We start from the raw sequence: 15,103 nt of genomic DNA, 5'->3' as shown, positions 1-15,103 counted from the left end.
TTGGGTTTCTTAGTATTGAAGGAGAAAAAGCAACCAAAAAATACCAGTTAGTTTTGTTAGCAAGAAAAATGGTATGATCATGATTGATGATCTCATAGAAAAGATTGTGAAGAATAAGAGCACTGACGATGACTTTATTCGGATGACATTTCTAGTTCTTTTAGGAACTATAATTGCACCAGTGTCTCATGAATACGTTCGGAAGAAATACTATGCCTTAGTGTAAAATATTAAGTTGATAAGGAAGTTCAACTGGAATGCATTCACTTCGCGATTCTGTTTGTCGGAGATTGGTAAGCTTCTGCAGGACGGCCATGTTAGGCAATGGCCCCAGGGGAACCTCGCCCTTTTGCAAGTACGTTGTATTTATTAATTTCAACACTTTTGTTATAAAATGTCACGGAAGAACATGTACTTTAATTAGTTTATGTGTTTTGCAGTACCTATATTGGGAGAAGGTGCAACCAATCACCGGTCCAAAATATGATCCGTTGGCATTGTTGAGCCCGCTGATGAGGAACTGGACGGAAGATATGGCTGTGAGAAGAGACAAATACGACTATGAATATGGTCGTGGTGTTGGGATGGTAATCCGAGTAATCATGTTTTTTTACATTTATGAAATAAAATTAAGTGTGCATATGGTATGTATAATTCTCTTGTTGCATTTGTAGATCGATGACAACATTACAGAGGAGTACAGGCTGAAAAAATTGCAGAAGAAGAAGCTCAAAAAACCAAGAAAGCTAGTAGCAAAAAATCTAACATTACTGGAATGAGGAAAGAGGGCAGTACCTCGGAGGCTTCGAGCCAGAAGCCTACTATGGACCGGATTTTGAGTGAGATGAATGAGCTTCGGAAGGAAATGCTTCGTTTGCCAGAGTTATGCGCACAGGTAACACTTGAGCACGTCACTTTAATGTCCATCACTGAATTGAAGAACTAAGATGAAATGTTTTCTTGTAGAGGATGATTGAGAAACTGAACAAAACCGGCGTCTTCTACAAACCCAGTAACCTGGAAGAAGACGAAGAGAATCTGTACGGAGGCATTAATGAGTCTTCAAACGATGGTGGACTTCCGAAAAAAGAGTTTGTATATCAAAAAGATGATTCAGACCGGTTCCGCACACCTTCCAAAATGAATTTGCAAAAGGATGATGACGGCGTTGATGTAACTTCTCGTGGAAACACACCTTTTTACTGCACACCTGAGTACTGGGATAGTTTCAAGGGTGATATGGATGATCCTATCCAAGTACCAGAAGTATCAGATGAAAAAGCTGCCACATCTTTAGGGACGGACGAGATCGCATCGCATGCATCGCTTGGTTCTCAAGGAGTACAAGAGGAAGTGGATGAGGTTACCCGCAGGCGCAAGCGTAGAGGACACAACATGTCAAGTCTCCTTATGTGGTCCCTAAACCGAACAAGCGAGAAAAACATTCTGCGAAAGGAAGTAAGTTTTTTGTGTTTCTAATTGTTCTTGCGTAACAATTATTTATATATTTGCGTTTATAAATATTTGAGTTGTGTGTTACAGAATTGTTCCAAAATGGTGGTGTTAACAAATCTAGTGATGAGTATGATGTGGTGAAAGCGTCCATCAAGTACGTGCGCGCGCATGAGTATTCACAAAAACATGCCAAAACAGAAATTTTCAATGATGGCATGGAAGAAGATCTCACTGTGCGGAGAGCTTGTCAGATTATTAACCATGAGTGGCTAAGTGGCGACGTAAGTTAATTTCATATATTGTTTTACAATTGATTCGAAAATACCATTGTTAAATCTGACACATTATTTATAGGTAATTAATGCATACTCATCATATTTGGTTGACAAAGTTAATGATGATCGTTTCATGTTGACAACTTGGAGGATACATTGGTTGCTTCATATTAGACCCGGAAAGAAGACCGCCGGTAACGATTATGAAGCAGAGTCGCATAGTAATGGACCCGTGAATAGATGTGAGGACGAGTATTTCAAAAAATCAAAGGTAAGTTTGATTGGTTACACGGTACATACATACGATAGTATGTGCTGATTGTGTTTTATGGTCCTTGTGATGCAGACTTATATTCCTCTAAACAAGGAAAACACTCACTGGGTTACTGTTGTCATGCATAGCGGGAAGAGAGAGTTCCAGGTTCTTGACTCGTTGACGACCGGAAAACTTGACAGTGTTACTAGAGAACTCGTTGAGGACCTGGTAGGTTTAACTTTCAAATGTGCATTTGGTAACATTCATTTTCTTTAGTACACTGAATGACATTCTTTCCACCATGTTAATTATATCTTTAGAGAAAACAACTAGCAGAAGATATCCAAGAAGCAAATGCAACCGGAATTGTGAATTATCCGGATGTTTCCAATTGGCCTATTCAAACGTATGACATGCCAAAACAACATGATGGGTGAGTTCTTACTTTGACAGAATGTTGGTCCTGTATGTACAGTAGATATTTAATCTTCGTAAATTGTATGCACTAGGAATTCGTGTGGAATATTTCTCCTTCGATGCTTTCAATATTGGGATGGTGACAAATGGACAGGCTTATTTTCACAGGTACGCAAGTAATGTTTGTACTACGATGTACGATGAACGCTGTGCTAACACCACTTTTTTTTCAGAGGTCAATTGATGATTCAAGAGAGGTAATGATAGCGCAACTTATCTTTTCGGAAAGAAACAAGCTTGATGAAGTGAAAAACAAAGTTATTCGAATATCAAAGAAGAAGAAATAGATGCGCCACAGAGGAGTTTTGCATGTGATTGGGTGGTACTGGAGGACTATATTTTTCAAATGCTTTGCGCACTTGCTTATAAATTTTATGTAATAGACATATTTATTGATTTTGCCACCATTTTGTTCCGAAAAGATTATACACTTAATTACTTTTTTATGTCCACATGATATTTTGTTTCATAAATATTATATAATCAGTCTTTTTTTTGTTTACATGATTTTCTGTTTCCGAATAGTTATATGCGTACTTACCGTTTGTATGTGTACACGATATTTTGTTGAAGAAATATTTAATACTAACTTTTTTTTTGACACTAATGTTACGATTACATATATGTAATACGATCTCGTTTATTTTCTGTACACTAAACTATGGTAGCGCATTATTAAAAAACGCGGCGATTTTGTTTAGAAAAACAAAAAAAATAGTTTCCAAAAACAACAATAATGTTTACATTTACATATATGTAATCGTGTCGTCGTTATGTTTTTGTACAGTAAACTATGGCAGCACACTGCGTATTATTTTGTTAGCAAAAAGTTGGTTTACAGCACACTGGGTGTTAGTTTAGTTTAGAAAAGCTAAAAAAATATTTTAGGTAAAAAAATTGTCCGCCCGTTCACAACGTGTCTTAGTAAGCCCGTCGTTATCAAGCCCACCGGGCGACTACGACATGCGTTTCAGAACACGCCGTGTAAACTAGGCCCAATAGGGCAGCATCGACGGGGTAGTAACCAGAGGAGTTCAATGTGCCGACGGGAGCTGAGTATATAAGCTGGTCGTCGTTCCATTCGGCCGGCGAGGTGGGACTAAACTTGCGTCGGCCGCGGGGCGACGTGGAGACAGCCAGACGCGACGTGGGCCGGCCCAAAAAGGCCATGGACGGCGCGGACTTCTCGACGGCTCGACGCGCCGTGGGCCGGCCCAGTTAACCCCCGCTGAGACGACGCGCCAGGGAAACTAACGCTAGTTTAGTCCCACCTCGCCGGCCGAAGGCGACGACGACCAGTTTATATACCCAGCTCCCGTCGGCACATTGAACTCCTCTGGTCTACTACCCCGTCGATGTACCCCGTCGATGCTGCCCTGTTGGGCCTGCTTTCCACGGCGTGCTCTGAAACGCCTGTTATAGTCGCCTGGTGGGCTTAGTAAGACACGCTGTGGAGACGGGCGGGCATTTTTTCCTTTTTTTCTTTTTCAACAATAATTCGCAGAGTACTTCTCTTATTTTAATATATTTGACAGCCGACGAAACTGTAGTAAATACATGCAGAATTCATAATATAAACAATGAATAGTGAATATTTATATCAACAATAATGATGTCTCAACATAACAATTGTCACCACAGTAATTTTATTGTAGTGGACAGAAAATAACAAGTCTCAAATAACAACGGTCTGTAGGCAATAATCTTGTTTCACACATATAATATACTCAACACGAATATAAATTTAACAAATGTTTTTCATATAAATGGAATAGGTAAAACACTTGCATCGTGTTCACTTGAGTCTTCAAGCCCAGTTGCTGCATAGAATAAATAAAAAAATTGTGAGAATCAATGTACGGTAGATGAATCAACGAAACTAACATAAACAAAGCAAAAAGACATATAGTTACATATAAATGGATGCAGTAAAACAGATGCACCGTCCTCACTTCTGTCTTCAAGCCCAGTTGCTGCATAGAATAAACTATGAGAATCAATGTACCGTAAATGAAACAACAAAACTAACATAAACAAAGAATAGACATACTCTTCATTTTTGCTGCATGTGCTCCTGTTATGACCTGTGCCGCTGCATATGCTACATTTTCGTCCAGATTTCTCGTCAAATGCTTTAGGCCTCTCATTTTTTGTCACATCTGGGCCACCCTTACCGTGACCTCTACTGTTCTGCTTAGGTGCGCCCTTCGTCGAAACCTTTACTGGATCACGAACCAGAATATGATCTCGGTTAGGCTCAAATGAATTATTGTTCACGAACCTTCGCTGGCTATCATCTTCATTTCCCTGAATGTCCTTATTCGCTATAATATCATCCAGAGCTGCCGTCAACTTGTCGAATAAGAAAGGATTACTGCATGCGACATGACATGCTTCTGAAGATTTGATGGTCAACTCACTATATCTAGCTCTGTCCTCACCACTCGACCAACCCCACGCAAACAGATCGCTGGTGCGCTTCACGGGCAGTCCAGCTCGTGCTTTTTTTGAGAATCTTCGCAGGACACAACACTTGGGTATCACAGGTAAGTTCAGTGCATTCAAAACATGAAGAATATGCTTGCAAGGAAGCCCTTTGCGAGTCATACTTCGGCAACTACACTTTATATATAGTTTCTGCCGAGTTACCTGGCATATAGTCCACATTAAATCTGTGATCCCTGTTATTCTTCCACGCAACCACAAATCTCTAACTATCGGTCCCTGTCAGTCTATCAATTACCTCAAGCTCCTGTACCTTCTTCATATCTTGTTGCAACATATAAAAGTTTGCCTGCGTGAATGCTTTCCCAGCATACGACTCAATGGCCTGACACTCAGTCAGGAAGAGTCTGTGAGGCCGTGTAGTCATCATAAGCTTCATTCTCACGGAGGCGAACAATACAATTCTCGTAGTGTACAATCATGTCAACGATCGTCATACCATAGTCAAGATGAAGGTGCAGGCTGGAGTTCAGACTCTCACTCCTCTGATTACTGCGCATACCAAGGAAAAACCCACCAGACAAATATGATGCAGCCCAAAGCGTCCTCTTCTTGTACATCCTATGGAGCCATGTTTTCGTTCTCTCCGTCTGCCATTTGCGCACAAACGCGGCCCATCTCTCCTCGAAAACCTTATGCGTAGTGGCATAGTACAATAATGCCCCGAACTCCTTCAATGACTTGTGGTTGAGGTGTTTCTGCATATTCTTTTCAATATGCCATGACCGTAGACGATGCCACACGTCAGAAAGCACCTTCCTGATAGCCCTTATCATCGCTGCATCTCCATCGGTAATTACAGATTTGGGCCTCTTCTGACAGTTAGCTTTCAAGAACGTGTTAAGCAACCAAACATATGTAGCCTCAGTCTCGTCTGAAACAATGGCGCAGGCGAATACCATAGTGCAACGGTGGTTGTTCAGACCCACAAAAGGGATGAACGGCATTCCATACCTGTTCATCTTGTATGTGCTGTCGAAGACGACAACATCACCATAGTCTAGATAATCCCGGCGTGACTGCGAATCACACCAGAACAGGTTTTGGAGCCTGCCTTCAGCGTCAACTGTGTGCTCAAAGAAGAAGTCTGGATCTCTGTCCTTTCTGGTCAACATGATTCCTATGGTAGTATCAGCATCACCTTGTGCAAGCAATTTCATCTTCTCCCTATAGCACATGTTATACAGCTTTGTCTTCTGAAACAGTGACTTTGCATAGGACCCATACCTGCTAACGACGTTGTCAAAAATGATATGTTTTCTTATCCCAGCTCCAGCCATAGCTAAGATCTCAGCTCTCTCAAATGCTTTGATCTGATTATGAGATCGGAGGAAAGGGACTTCGTCCAGTCATGCAAGAGTGTGGTTGTGATCATCGGAGAAACTGCTGACATACCAAAGATTAAGCTTTTTATCAAGCTTAACTGTCAAATGGGCTTCGCAGAAGAATCGACTCTCCGGTCTAAGCCTGCGGGTCCGGTCTTCCATGGTACAGAACTTGGCCTGTCATTTTCCTACGGCGGAACAGAGATACCTCCTCAAGCGCATAGTCCTTGCGCGATCCTTTGAACGTTTTAGCGAGTCCTTCCTGATGCTGAACCCACGTTCTCTCGCGTGCTTGTTGTAGAACGTGTACACCTCGTCTAATGACCTGAATGTCTTTACCATCACTGCCCAATGCCTATCAAGTGACTCTTGCTGATATTCATCATAGCACATGTCAAGGTCAAACTGATCATCATCGCTGTGCTCATCGTTCCCGCTAGGACCATCAACACCTCCCTGCAAAATATGACATATAACCTTGTATGTCAATCTGTTCTTGTATTGTTACTAACCATAAATAATGTAAAGAACTTACTTGGCAACCGCTCCCACTACGAGATGCATCGACCTCGCTCTCGGCATTGTCATCATCTATATTATTATGCTCATTGTCACCATTAGCATTTATCTGTGCACATGTAAAGTAAAATAAGTGGTCATACAATTTTAATGTCAATCATTGCCCTACAATTTTTTCAACATACCTGGCTCACACTATCTGCATAAAATTGTTCATCTATATCATATTCCTCATCGTCATCATTGCCATGTAGCTGTACAAATTTAAAAGGACATGTAAGTGTCAAATAACTAGTTTGTATTCAATATGTTTTGGTCAACATTGAAGGCACTTACATTACCACTGTACGATTCATCCTGACTCATATAGTTGTCTCCGGAAGGTTGGTTCGCATGCAATGACGAGGATCCATTATCGCTACCGGAATCATCACTGGTGTATCCGGTTACTTGCTCCATCTATGCACATACAAATAAGGTGTGAGATCAATGCCAACATTCCACAACATCATCGCGAATACAGTAAATTCGTCAATAGTGACATGACTATGTGGCATGCATACAAATTTGAACATACAAAATCATTATGAGGTCATTAAGAGGTCACTACTCTCCTCTCTAATTTAGCTAAGTAGGGAATCATTTTGCATAAAAAAATGCAATGGACAAATCAAAAAGAAAAAAAGAGCCAGAGAACCTACTATGCGCCGTCGAGGGGTCCTCGCCTGGGGTCGACGCCGATGCACTGCTGCCACCCACGTCGTGGAGGGCGCGTACCAGGACAGAACGTTGACGCGGGAGCGTTGGGCGTTTCACCGGCGACACGGCGTGTGCGTGAATACGGACGCCGTCGGTGCTCGTGACTAGACGGGCACGTCGGGGTCGACGTCGTGACACCGGTGGACCACGGCGGCGTTGATGCCGCTAGGGTTTCCTAGGCGGGGATGGGGTGTCGGTTTCACGCGACACCGATGACACGGCGCGTGGGTGACTACGGACGCCGCCCGACGTCGTGACGGCGGTGGACCACGGCGCCGTTGATGCCGCTAGGGTTTCGTACGCGGGGATGGGGTGTCGGGGTGGGGCGTCGTTTTTTTTCCCTTTCCCGATCGCACTACCGAACCGCACGGTATGCGTACGATGCGGGCGTATGGGCCGGGACGTACACGGGCGGCCGGCCCTACGATGGACGGCGGGTACACAAATACATAATTTAGTATGGACAATACTACCCCTTCTACGTTTATTGGGGGGGGGGTTGTACCGAAGTACTTCTCATTTTCTTTTGTTACAGTTGGGAAAATTGCAGTACATAATCCTGTCCTACTACACTGATGCATCTCTCTACTGAATTGAAAATGTTGGAGTAGAAAACAAAACCTAATCTTCACTCTCCACTGAATTCCAAGGCCTCGGTCCATCTGTGCAAAACTATTGCTGCGCCTGTCCGTAGAGTAGCAGCCAGTTTGAATCCGTCTTGGATGGGAAACCTTTGATCGTGACATTTGTCACAGGAGCAATCTGATGCACACCCTGCAAAATAACAAGTGCTGCCAAGCACATAACTAAACTACGGATGTCGTCCTAATTTTGCCTCATCATCTGCTGCATCACAAGCTTAGCATGCCTCCTGAGCCTCTCCCCTTCCTCTTGATTTGGCCGATCTCGCGATGAAATCTCCAATCACGGAACTAATCTGGATCAACTCAAGGCACAGAGAACAGGTGTCTCACTCCTTCTTTCCCGCTGCTTCCCAGTCCCATCCAAATACACATGGCCGGCCCCAGCCGTGTGTGTCCCCAACTTGATCTCTCGGAGAGAACCGCTAGACTGTGTAAGAAACCTTTCTACTAATTTGCTTTTTGATGGGAGAAAGTTCTCCCATGTTGGGCCAATGTGACCCATAGGATACGATCTTTGTTGCTTCCCAAGTGCTTCTAGAAATGAAAATGCAAGCATGCATATGTGTGTGGTGGTGGTGAGTAGTACATTGTCATGGTGATGGATTGTGGCCAGTTATGTCGCTATATATGGTTGTGTAACGCTCGGTCCAAGTACATACATGTGCGCCCCTAAATACGCTAGTAGGTGGTAGCAACCTTTTAGTCATTGAACATATAAACCCTGAAGAAGTCGTAGTCACGACGAAGGCAACCACGTCGCCTCTAATCCGCCATGAATAGTACTCATGTCACCTCCTGTAAATTTCGTGCCCCGCCAAGGGCATTTTAGTAATTTCACATGCAGCGTACAAATCAGAGCCGCTGCCATGGAGAAACCCTAGCCGTCGCCCGCCCGACCTAACCCGCGTCCCCCCGCCTCCCCAACCTCCCTCCTCCTCCCTCCCTGCTCGTCCACGCGCGCGCTCGCCTCCGGCCATCTCCGCCGCCAGCCCTCCTCTCCATCTCCCTCTCCTATCCATCTCCCTCCTCAACGCGCCCAGCGCTCGCGCGCTTGTGTCCCGCACCAACCGCAGCCGCCCCGTCGGGGCTCCCAGCCGCCATGGCCTAGCGCACCCTCGCCATCGACCTCCCCGACGCTCGAGGTGCAGCAGCGGGGAGCCAGTTCTCGACCTCCATGGAGGAGAAGGGCCTAGCGGGCTCTTGCAGACAAGAGAGGCTGGGGGTGCTCGTCGATTGGGCAGATGGAGGGCATCCGAGTTTCTTCAATCGATCTGGCCAGGGCCACGGCAGCGTACGCGAAGGCTGGAGGTGAACGACCCTCTGGAGCTGCAGATGTCGACAGGTAGCAGCCGTGCCCCTCCTCCTCGCCTTCTCTGCTCCCCTCCTCCTCTCCAATCTAGGTTGCGCATTTGCGTCCTCGGCATCTTCCTTTCCCAGTTTTTTACTCCTTTGATTTTCCGATTATCGGATAATCTAATTCAATTTCTCAGTTTCTGGTTACTTGTGATGAGTAGAAGAAGAATTTTGATGAAGGATTTGATAAAGAAGAACAGGTGAATTCTCTCTCTTGAATATAGTCAGGTTTGTTCCTGCATTTTGATGTTTGATTTTTTTTTGCGTAATAGAGAACATGTACTCCTATTACCTACTGACGAAAGCTACATTTGTAAATGAAGGCCTCAGAAGTGTTTGTTTTTACCTTATGGTCTGATAGATCAGTACATGGTGTTAGTCATATGAACAGAAGATGTTGGTCATGCCTCTGTAGGAGCTAGCTGTAATGATATTTTTCATCGAATATGAGGATTCGTGTTCATCTTTGATATGGTTGTTATCACCACAATAAAGTATATGGAAATCCAGGCTTGCAGATTAATATAACTTCAGATGCTTGGTTTTGGGAAGGTGATAGAAACCTGTGGCTGTGCTTAAGATTTTGTTCTTTATTTAACTTTGAGACATTCAGGTCTAACACAGTAAATTGTACACAGAGAATTTATGGTCGCATTTTGAAAACTCTTATATATTTCGAAAGATATGTTTCCCTAAATTTTGGTGTTTCTTGGTGAACCCTGGGGCAGGCGGCATTCAGGTCTCCTACTAAAGCTCCTCGCCGGCGTGGCCACTTTTCCCTCCAACTGCAGGTACTCCCCGGCTCCTGTCTGTGGCCTCTCTCTACCCCTGACCTATCTCTCTTCCTGCCCTTCTCTGTACCAGTATGTGCTGCATAAACTCCCGACTTTAATTCCTACTTTGGAATGATGATCAGAAAATGCAACTAGGGTCTGAGTTCTGAAATGACATGTTGTCCATGTTCTTGGCATCTTGCAGGCCGAGACAAAATATTGGCAAGCATTACCATTATGATCCTCCATCGATCATCATGGTTGAAGGAAAATGTATCAGGCATGGTATTTTCAATCTAAGTATACCAGCAGCCGATGCTGGACCTCGTGATGCATATAGTTTGCATATTTCTATTCATCCAATTCCTGCATCCATTTTTCCTTATTTTTCTGTTCGCTCATTTATTCTAGCATATTCCTATCAGTATTTTTCAGCTGAAGGATATATGCTCTGATTACCAAACGAATGTGCAGGCAACGCCCATTTGATTTCCGTGGACAAATATCCTTTTTTGAGCTTATTATTCACAATTTATAGTAATATGCTATTATGGGCTTTGCTCCAGCATGATAAGGAGGAAAGAACTGCAGGCTGTATTGTTCGTTGACATTCATGATCAGTTACACACCAAGCCTATATTTTTGCTGCTTCTACATGTTGCTATGATGGTCATTCAGCCCATTTTCTTATTGCATGACCTTGAAAAAGAGCTTATTTAGTTAATGATTTTCACTTACTAAAATTCAGAGAGCTCTTGCTGGGTATGGAGCTGTTGATTACTCAAAACCTGTTGATGTATTAGTTTGTTTCAGAGATCTCTTGGTTTGGCATACTGGCGCTTTCGCTGAACTCGACAAAGTAGCTTCACAAGTCACAACACAATGTGTAGTTCAGTGTAGAGTTTTGTATGAAATCGTGAAAGCATTTCATATTCCTTATTTTTTTTCTTTTCATATGATGTTATGAAATTGGTTACTAATTTGCAAGACATATGCATTTTTCATTAAAAAACTTGGGAAGTGTTGTGGCTGGTTATATGCAGCTCCATCTCTCTCCCTCTCTCTCTCTCTCTACGCACTCATGTTCAGTTGTTATTTTGGTGTGCAAGAGAGTAGTTAGTTAGAAGCTTACGTTCTTTATGTTTCTGGATTTGGTGCAGGTTCGAGGATGTAAACCTACCTGATATATTCTTCATGGGGATTGAGTATTTTAGTGATATATCTGAGAATTTTAATGATCTATCTGCTAGCAGGTACTGTACTCACCATAATTGTGTGTGTGTGTGTGTGTGCTTCAGCTCATTCAGTTGCATGTCAATTTGCTAACAAACCTCCTACTGCTATAGATTTCTTTGTACAGTACATACATATTATTGATTTTTTTTCTGAAATCTTATTCCTTTTTGTTAAGCTGCAGGCGGAGTTCAGACTCTGTTTTTGCTACAAAAGAATCAGGTATTGCTATGTCCTAAACAGCGTGTGTTATATATTTTATAAAGAAGGTCGTGTAATATTTTGCTTAGGTTCTTTCAAATATTTGGAGTTCACTTGCATATGTTGCTTGTGTGTGCACACATTGTTAGCAGAACAATTTTTCATGGTGTTTAGTATGAGCGACATTTACTATCTAGAATGTCCTGATGCTGGCTGGGCTTCCTTATTTTTATTTTAGAGAGGAGCTTGGTTTCTTTTTTATGATGCAGTTATGATACCATATGATTGTTAAGTTCCATTCACACTTCTTTGATGCTTTTGTGCTTTTGATTTGGTGTGGATTATTTAGAACATGATCACTGGTGCTGTTTGTATTCTACCAGTTTTTTCTTTTCGTAGTTGAAGTAGTTTTTCTGTATCAACTGCTTCCTATTATTAGTGACTTGAAGTTAGAGGAGAAGGTTTGATTCTCTTTTCTTAGGTTTTGAATTCCTCAATTTACCAAGGCCAGTAAAACTGCTGCACCAGAAGAGCATGTGCTCAAGTCTGACAAAGCAGCCAAGGGCCTATCTCTTTTTACCCTTCGATTTAATTGTCTGTATATATACATCTTTTCTTCCTGATCCATTTTATTTTGCGACTTAGGCCACCCCTGATGCCCAGGCTGATGCTTCTTCGCTTGATGCTGAAGAAAGGGATGACCAGATTCAGATGCCCAAGAAAAAGCAGGCGCCGCATCTTCTCTTATACCTTTATCTATGTACTTTAACTTCGCTTGATGCGGGCGCGTGTCTGGTGTCCCTGCTAAAAACCGACAGTTACCTAAGAATTTGCAGCAGTTAAACCTTGAATTTGCAGCGGTTAAAACCTGAAGCTACTTCTACTTTTCCTATGAAGGATCACAACTACACTGAATACAGCAAACCTGTTCCCATATCGTGTGGAAAACTACTTCATTCTTCTCTATGTGTTTTCTGATGCATTTTTGGTAGTGGGAGTGGGATATGGAGAGGGAGAGAGAGCATATCCAAATGGAATGGATGGGAACATGATATTTGCAGATCTGAGAAAGAAGAGATAGGACCAAGAAAAATAGGTTTCTCCATCCTGTTAAGTTTCCTTGCTTGTTTAGCATTTGGTGAAAAATTATGGGCCAGTGCATTGGCGCGGCCAGCCTACCTGTGTACAGAATCTATGCTTAAATTTTGTAAAAAATAGTGCTTTCTTGCTTACGGTTCTTGCGATGGTTTGTGCTGAAAAATCTATGAGCTAATGCATTTGTGCAATCAGCCTGCCTGTGTGCGGAATCTTTGTTTAGATTTTGTCAAAAAGTTGCTTTTCTGACTATTTTTCTCATGGTGGTTTAATCCCATAGATAAATTGTGTGTGTGTCTATGATTGTTGTGTCCGGTCTCTATCTATGCAATCATCCGATGCATGTCTATGTAGTTATTTGGAGTATACTTACTTACATATGGGTTAGATCAGCAGAATCAAAACCGAATATTGTGATGCTAGAATTGGTTCAATGTTGTCCCCTCATGTGGTAGTGACATGTTTTGTAACATTCTATTCAAAACTAGGCGGGGACGTCTCTTGGTATGGAAACTTTATTTTGTACCACTTGCATTCTGAACTGTATAACTCCTTTTCTTTTGTATATATTACCAGTATATTTTCAGCTTGCACATAACTGTTGATTGTCAAAGTAAGAAATAAATTAGCAATAACTGCCATGAGTTTGAATTGCCCATTACATGTCCAGAGTTTGGAATTTTACCTAACCTTGAATAGTTTCCTTATATCTCATTTTCTTTCATGTGTGTGTATATATATAAAATGCTTAGTTCTTATTATTTCACATGTTTAAGAGATAAAGGCACATCCAGGGAAAGGTTTCGATGTAATTATACGTACATTTATTTATGATGGTTCTTCCAACATGATCAGGTCAGAAGAATTTTTCCTTGTTTTGTTATGTTTCACACTATTGTCCAAATGGATGTGCCTTATTTTCCCAATTATCTTATACCCTTATGCCCAACGCTTCTCACCAAGATCCGTAAGTGTGACCGATGAACCATGTTACAAAGGAAGTAGTCTGACATCCGTTGAGTAATTTAACCATGCAATTTATGTTATGAACAAGTTTTAAAAATAGTCTTGGTGAAAAGTGTTGTTCTATAAATAGCTTTCTTCCAATTTTTAGTTTTGCTGATTTTTAATGTGTCAGTTTTGATCGAAATTTTAGTTTGGTTGACGCCACCTTCTGCATTCCTTTTGTATACTTAACTGAAAGCAGAACTTGTTAAGTGAGGATTGGTTACTTGGTCTTATTTGGGCTCTCAGTAGTGAGTACCTAAACTGATGCAATAACAACTTATTGCATTCTTCCTATAATCCGATCTGAGCTTAGTGTTTTGCCAGTTTGCATGTAAATGCGATAAAAGATCTCACTTTATGATATTTGGTATATACAATATGCTTCAAGTGCAATAATGTACAAGTGGATTTGAGGATCAAATGGAGTGAAAGGAAGGCATGATTAAATTTGCATGCACTTTCTATTGTTACAGATCCAACCTATGTTTGATATTGATCTTGCCTCGCCTCATGCTAATCTCTCTTGTATAACAAGACATACTTATTCGATGATTTGGCTCCTCTTTACTAATTTATTATTGTTTTTTGCTCATCTATATATAGGTTATGATATGTCATTGCTCAGCTTATGAAAGGAGCTGATGACTGGGGTACCATAGCAACAAACTGGACAGAGTTCTTCCATTTAAAAAACAGAGGAAAGATACATGCTTTCCGTCTTCAGACGCAAGGCAAAGAGCGTTCGTCTAATCATTCACTCCTGAAGACACCATCGTAAACCTTTAGTGTCGCCTATATAGCTTGCATTCCAGAATTCATGTTTACAGTGCTTTTGTGCCATGTGTGGTATGCTCCACATTGGTTCGTCTTTCCTTGTGTTACCTCTTAGTATAGGTATTATGGATCGTCAGTCTGACTATAAGTATCAATGAAGATAAGCTTATCTTTCATTCTCTTTCAATCGAATTAAGGTGCTTACAAATGCCCTACAATACCTACATAATACATGATCCTAATTGGCTTCTTGCGCCATGGGTGTTACAAGAGTAAAGGTTTATCTAATGAGGCCTTGTCGCGGCGCTGCAAGTGTTGCCCCCCTCCTCCCCAAGGGTAAGGTGAAGGAAGGTGCCTGTGTGGTTCTTCTGCAGCTCGCAGCGAGGATTGCTGTGTCCAACCTGCACAAGAATGTCAAGAAGTCCTTCTCGGAGACGTAAGCCACGGTGCA

At 42.1% G+C, this 15,103-nt stretch overlaps 2 protein-coding genes across 8 annotated transcripts; both read left to right on the top strand.

Moving 5' to 3' along the window:
• The first annotated feature begins 775 nt into the window (after nt 1–775).
• On the top strand, nt 776–2,664 carry LOC109742758 (uncharacterized). Its single transcript, XM_073499257.1, has 6 exons — nt 776–895; nt 967–1,362; nt 1,810–2,001; nt 2,077–2,214; nt 2,465–2,571; nt 2,637–2,664. The coding sequence occupies exons 1-6, from the start codon at nt 776–778 to the stop codon at nt 2,662–2,664; spliced, it is 981 nt and encodes a 326-aa protein (XP_073355358.1).
• A 6,364-nt stretch (nt 2,665–9,028) lies between these two features.
• On the top strand, nt 9,029–14,839 carry LOC109742756 (uncharacterized). Of its 7 annotated transcripts, none has more exons than XM_073498072.1 (7): nt 9,029–9,557; nt 9,706–9,768; nt 10,297–10,359; nt 10,547–10,621; nt 11,502–11,594; nt 11,759–11,796; nt 12,421–14,839. In XM_073498072.1, exons 1-7 carry the CDS (start codon nt 9,457–9,459, stop codon nt 12,429–12,431), a joined length of 444 nt encoding a protein of 147 aa, XP_073354173.1. In that variant the 5' UTR covers nt 9,029–9,456; the 3' UTR covers nt 12,432–14,839. The 7 variants fall into 7 exon arrangements, with proteins under 7 accessions (XP_073354173.1, XP_020157446.1, XP_020157447.1 ...); XM_020301857.4 differs by having other exon boundaries at nt 9,099–9,557; nt 11,753–11,796; XM_020301858.4 differs by having other exon boundaries at nt 9,160–9,557; nt 9,730–9,768; nt 11,753–11,796; nt 12,421–13,007.
• The last annotated feature ends 264 nt before the right edge of the window (nt 14,840–15,103 follow it).

Source organism: Aegilops tauschii, chromosome 5, assembly GCF_002575655.3.
Source record: "Aegilops tauschii subsp. strangulata cultivar AL8/78 chromosome 5, Aet v6.0, whole genome shotgun sequence".
NCBI lineage: Eukaryota > Viridiplantae > Streptophyta > Magnoliopsida > Poales > Poaceae > Aegilops > Aegilops tauschii.
Note: the sequence above shows the minus strand (reverse complement) of the source record. Positions and strands in the feature narration are given on the sequence as shown.

Coding starts and splice junctions, on each gene's coding strand:
- LOC109742756 (XM_020301855.4), top strand. CDS start 9,548: ATGTCGACAGGTAGCAGCCGTGCCCCTCCTCCTCGCCTTCTCTGCTCC. Junction 10,622..11,501: donor GTTGAAGGAAAATGTATCAG/GCATGGTATTTT, acceptor GATTTGGTGCAG/GTTCGAGGATGTAAACCTAC. Junction 11,595..11,752: donor AATGATCTATCTGCTAGCAG/GTACTGTACTCA, acceptor CTTTTTGTTAAG/CTGCAGGCGGAGTTCAGACT.
- LOC109742758 (XM_073499257.1), top strand. CDS start 776: ATGAGGAAAGAGGGCAGTACCTCGGAGGCTTCGAGCCAGAAGCCTACT. Junction 1,363..1,809: donor TACAAGAGGAAGTGGATGAG/GTTACCCGCAGG, acceptor CATTATTTATAG/GTAATTAATGCATACTCATC. Junction 2,002..2,076: donor AGTATTTCAAAAAATCAAAG/GTAAGTTTGATT, acceptor CTTGTGATGCAG/ACTTATATTCCTCTAAACAA.